The 6097-nt window shown below is 36.6% G+C and overlaps 1 protein-coding gene across 1 annotated transcript in view; it reads right to left on the bottom strand.

Moving 5' to 3' along the window:
• Positions 1-6097, bottom strand: part of LOC106870664 (membrane-bound transcription factor site-1 protease) — a 130200-nt gene that overhangs the window by 123008 nt on the left and 1095 nt on the right. Inside the window, exons 2-3 of the mRNA XM_052971635.1 lie at positions 4103-4254; positions 1213-1318 (exon numbers count right to left, since the gene is read on the bottom strand). Coding sequence (XP_052827595.1) covers positions 1213-1318; positions 4103-4254 — 258 coding nt within the window. The remainder of the gene's footprint in view (positions 1-1212; positions 1319-4102; positions 4255-6097) is intronic.

Raw genomic sequence — 6097 nt, 5'->3', positions numbered from 1 at the left:
GCTAATAGCATTGCCTTCTAGCACTTGTGCTGGTGGCACGTTAGAAAATCATTCAAGCGAGGTCATTGCCAGTGCCGCTGGACTGGCTCCCGTGCAGGTGGCACGTAAAAAACACCTTTTTGAGCGTGGCCGTTGCCAGTACCATGTGACCGGCCCTTGTGCCAGTAGCACGTAAAAGCACCCACTACACTCTCGGAGTAGTTGGCGTTAGGAAGGGTATCCAGCTGTAGAAACTCTGCCAGATCAGATTGGAGCCTGGTGCAGCCTTCTGGCTTGCCAGTCCTCAGTCAAATCGTCCGACCCATGCTAGCATGGAAAGCGGACGTTAAACGATGATGATGATGACGATTGTGATCTGTCACACTCATTACAGACTCAGTGAAGCATGCTTGCCTCACTTATTTTTAGTTGTCAGACATTCTCCACACATTCCACTATCATGGAACTGTGCATTTTGCATACAAGCTTCATGCAATCTACCCTTCTCTTGAAGAGAGGATCCCTTTATAAAACTAAGAGCATTAGATATCTGGATAGCTTCATCAATGTAAAAAATACAACACTTTCTATACGATGAAATATGCTGTTTTAATTTCTAAACTGTTAACTGTGATTCCTACAATAGTCATAATCAATATTTCTAACAGCAATTTTCTTCCAGTAATTCCATGCTGAAATGTATGGTGCTGAGCTACCAACTACATATTAATCAGTACAAATTATGGGATATTAGGGTATACTGCCAACAAACCACTTAATTTTGCTTCCCTCAATGTACTTAACTGTCAAACAGTATTACTGTTGTTTTGTCAGTGAATGGTTTAGATATATATATATATATATATATATATATAGGTGTGGCTATGTGGTAAGAAGCTTGCTTCCCAACCACATGGTTCTGGGTTCAATCCCACTTGGACAAGGGTCTTCTACTATAACTTTGGGCCAACCAAAGCTTTGTAATTGGATTTGGTAGATGGAAACTGAAAGAAGCCCATTGTATGTGTGTGTGTGTTGTAAGTATATCTGTGTGTTTGTATTTCTGTCTGTATTTGTCCCCTAACCACCACTTGACAACAGGTGTCATGTCTATGAATCCCTTTAACTTAGCAGTTCAGCAAAAGAGACTGCTAGAATAAGTGCCCAGGCTTTAAAAAAAAAATGAGTACTGGGGTCAATTCATTTGACTAAAAATTCTCAAAGAGATCTTACCTGGTATAAATTTTAGAGATCGTGTTACCATTTTGTGTGGAGTGACTCTTTTGACAACAGGATGGTTCAATAGAGCGTCAACACCATTTTTATTCTTATCATTGATCTACAAAGAAAGAAAAAAAACAATGAAATTACAGACAACTTAAAAAAAACCATGCTTAACTCACTTAAGACCTCCTATTGTTCCATATAAAATAGTCTGTTCTAAAGTGTTCATATTTATATTGAAACCTACCAGAATTTCATGAAAAACCTTTTAAGTTACTTTTCAAACACCACTTAAATAATCTGCTTTGAATTTTTGATGACTTTAAAATATAAGTGAGACAACCACTTTGCCTTTCTGAGTTTCTTAGTGTTTCTGTGTCTGTGTTTGTTCCACCCATCCACCACTTGACAGCTAGTGCTGGTGTGTTTATGTTCCCATAACTTAGTGGTTCAGCAAATGAGACCGATACAGTAAGTACCAGGCTTTAAAAATATAAGTACTGGGTTTGGTTCATTCGACTAAATTTTCGAGGTGGTGCTCCAGTATGGCCACAGTCAACTGACTGAAACAAGTAAAAGATAAAAGATGTGTATCATACTATCAACTCGACTGTCATATGTTGTTAAACACTGCTAGTCAGTCACAATGTGCTTCTGCACATTGTTGGTGTTTTTTGAGGCCAACATTCCCCCTGAACAGAACACCAGTCTATTGCAGGGTTACCCATTTACAGCTGATGATTTTGAAAAATAACAATAAAACAAAATTAGTGTATTATGCTATAAAGAACTACAAAACTTGTTTTTACATTTCAAGCATGGAGCCCTTTGTCAAGATTACAGAAAATAAAATAAAGGAATAGTTAGAAAACTATTAATTTAAGAGTGCTTTCGAACTAGCATGGTTTGCATACAACAGACTGGAGGTGGATAGGTGTAGGTCTGTTGTTTCTGGTAGTAGAAGTTAACAGTCCAGAAAGTTAAATTCTTTTCCAGCTAGTGAATCATGGTTATACTGAGATCCTTTTGAAAAACAACACCCCTCAGAATGATTCTCAGCAATCTGAGCAGAAGGAAAATGAGTGCAAAAACATGAGCAATGGTGTTTGCTCACCACCTTTGGGCAAGTAAACAGTTATTAGAGTTACTGAACAACTCAAAGAAAACATGCAATAATAGTATAAGGTTAGAATGAAAATCGGCAATAACAAGTATAAAATAAGCATGTATTTCTTTGGATATTCTATAGTTCTGGAGAGAGAAGACTGAAAGGCTGTCACATTCCCTACTTTTCTTAATATAAATAACAACTCCGTAATTAAGTTCTGAATTTGTGTTACAGAGTAACTGCTTCAGCATTTGATTCTCAGATGATGATGATGCTGAAAAAGAGTGGTTGGTGAAAATAGCTAAACTTGCTTCCTTCAATTTGGTTTTTGTGCCTATCTGTACCTCAGGTCATGGAAGTTGGATAATGGCTGAAAGAGTTCAATTGCTAATGCAAGTGGCCAAAACAAGGTTCCTGTAAACAATCCCTGGAGTAAAGTTACTTAGCAGGATGCATAGTTCTGAGACCAAGGAGTCCCTCCAGGTAAAGCTGCTACTTCTCTGCAATGAGAGGTCACAGCTTCAGCACTATGAACATGTTAAAATGCCACAAGAAAGGAACACAAGACAGATTCTTTAAGCTGTGCCAACTGGCAGGAGACCTTAACCCTTTAGCATTTAAACCAGCCATATCTGGCCAAAATATTCTGCCTGTTTTATATTCAAACTGGTCAGATCTGGCTTCTCACACCAACCCTACAATATCATTCTAAAAATTAATAGTTACTTTATCAAAATTCCATACCTACAAGGTAATTCTGGATTAATTCAAAACAATGTGAATAAAAAAAATATTACTTTTGATAGAAGAATGTGAATGCTAAAGGGTTAAGGGTAGATTACAATTGAGATGATTAGATAATACCCAGTTTCAACTGCTCATGCTTGGGAAACCAGCAGGATAATTTAATGACAATTGCTTTTGACAGGACACTGTGGATGAGGTGCCTTAGGAACTCTGCCCCCATGACTCTACCAGGAATAGTGGACAGTGAAAAGGGTATACTCTTTACTCACTTTTACTTGTTTCAGTCATTTGACTGTGGTCATGCTGGAGCACCGCCTTTAGTCGAGCAAATCGACCCCGGGACTTATTCTTTGTAAGCCTAGTACTTATTCTATAGGTCTCTTTGCCGAACAGCTAAGTGACGGGGACATAAACACACCAGCATCAGTTGTCAAGCAATGCTAGGGGGACAAACAAAGACACACAAACATACACACACACACACATACATATATATATACATACATATATACGACGGGCTTCTTTCAGTTTCCGTCTACCAAATCCACTCACAAGGATTTGGTCGGCCCGAGGCTATAGTAGAAGACACTTGCCCAAGGTACCATGCAGTGGGACTGAACCCGGAACCATGTGGTTGGTAAGCAAGCTACTTACCACACAGCCACTCCTAACATATAACTAGTACTTATTTTATATCCTCCTCAGCAAAAAAAAAGGGTAAGGATGACACTAGGGAAAGTGTGGTGATGTGACACTAAATACTCAAAAGTATTCAGTTTGATACCTAACTATTTCTTTTGCAAGCATAATTAAATAATTGGAATAAGCTTTGAACTCATGACTGTCCTGAAACTTAACCTTCTGCCTAGTGTGCCTCAATATTATCGCTGAATTGAAATTAGCAAAAGATGGAGCAATTTATTTTAGGAGTAGAACAATTACACTGATGAAGTTAATTTCAAATCAAACAATTCTAGAATGTTCTGCACCATATTAAATCACACCTTATATAAAAAAAAAAAAATATATAAAAATATTACATACCTTAACAACATCAAAATCACTAGGATATTCATGAGCAGGATTATCTCGGGGAAGAATCTTCCAAGAAATCACGCCAGAATCATACAAAGCTGCATCGATGAACCTTTTCCGGGCCATAAATTTATAATAACCATTGAAAGACACAATATACTCTGAAAAATCAAATTTTATACAAAATATACTTACAAATATTATGATTGGCAGGCAGAAGAACAAAGAAATTCATACATTTTAATTATCAATAAACCAAAAACAGTAAATTTTTACACAGACTGGATCAATAATTGTTTACTGATTAGAAACTTTTATATAAAGTGATGTGCATGAGACCATGTCTATTTTAAAGTATTGGTATTTGAATTAAAACTTGGCATCATAATTTTTTTAAAGAATTATTTATGTTCCAAACACCAGCTTCATCATTATCAATGTTTAATGTTCCATTTTCCATGTTGGATGATTTGACAGGAGCTGGCAAGGCCAGAAGCAGCACCAGGCTCTATTGTCTGTTTTAGCATGGTTTCTACAGCTGACTGACTGTCCTTAACACCAACCACTTAACAGAGTGTACTTGGGAACTTTTTATGTGGCTCCAGCACCAGATATCTAAACAAAGGCCATGGAGGGCTCTCACTACCAGCTACTGGATGGGCATTGGCTCTACCAAGTTCAACAACTCTTTGATAGGTTTCGTCTTCTGTCCCTTAGGATGTCCAACAAAAATCGCCCTCCTTGCAGGCTAGATAGGGCTGCCAGTTTAGCTGCAACAGGTTGTACTTGGTTACACATTACTAGTATCACTTAGAGTGTCTAGGCCAATATATATAAATATATATATGTATATAAATATAAATATAAATATATATATATATATATATATATATATAATGAGTTCAGCAAAAATTTAGATTCAGATGAATATGGTACCTAAGTTGAGGCACCAGAATTTAGTACGGTATTATCCATACAATTTCAAAATAAGGTGATTAGAATCAAAATAAGCAACAAGGATATCCAGAGGTAATGCAGTACAATCGTTTCACACAACTCCCTTTAATGGAACAATGCAACCATTACATCAATTTAAATGCAGAGCAATCCTCAGCTGCACAAAGACAGAGAATTTAATTAAATTAAAACAGATGGACACATTAGTATAATTTTGCCTAACATTTCCAAGACTACGATTGAAGTAGAGTTAGAAACTAACAGACAGTAACATATCATATTTGATAACAAAAATATTAATAGCATAAATATTAATAATAATAATCTAAATCTTAATAATACTAATATTAATAATAATAATTCATCTAGTTGCAATTGTAGGGTTAAATCCCCTGCTGTCCGTTATTAGGCCGATGTCTTACCCAGAATGTAACATATAAATGTACTATAATAACTACAACTAATAATTATATATACTTTGGATGTTCGATTAATTTTAAACAGTGTCTATACAACCACATGTCATCTTTTAAACTTAAACATAAGGCGAATTGTACATCATTATCCAATAAGATTTGGAAATTGAAGGAAAGTGGAATTGGGTTTAGCCTCAAATGGAAAATAATAAGAAAAGCACAACCTTATAGAAATAGCAGATATGCACATTTTCAGTGTTTATTACCCCTGAGCATTTGCCACACAAAAACAATATTCCCAGTTAGCCTTCCTTTGATATTGCTGCACCTCTTTACGTGTCTATAACTTACACTGGGTACATCTTATGGAGTTTCTGCCTACACCTTTTCTACAGATTGAGCAGGGCCATCTACCTGAAGAGATTTGTGGTTTGTCTGCCTTCCTATTTATTAAGACTTCGGTTTTTGCTAGCTTGACTCTAAGGCTCTTAAATTCTATACCTTGCTTTCACACCTAAAACTTTTCCCCTAGTTCTGATAGTGACTCAGCTATTGGAGCAAGGTCATCAGTATAGAGAAGCTCCCAGGGGCATCCTCTCTCTCTCTCTCTCTCTCTCTCTCTCTCTCTCTC

The sequence above is a fragment of the Octopus bimaculoides genome, chromosome 1 (genome assembly GCF_001194135.2).
Source record: "Octopus bimaculoides isolate UCB-OBI-ISO-001 chromosome 1, ASM119413v2, whole genome shotgun sequence".
In the NCBI taxonomy this organism is placed as follows: Eukaryota; Metazoa; Mollusca; class Cephalopoda; order Octopoda; family Octopodidae; genus Octopus; species Octopus bimaculoides.
The sequence above is the reverse complement of the archived record's forward strand: the minus strand, read 5'-3'. Positions and strand labels throughout refer to the sequence as shown.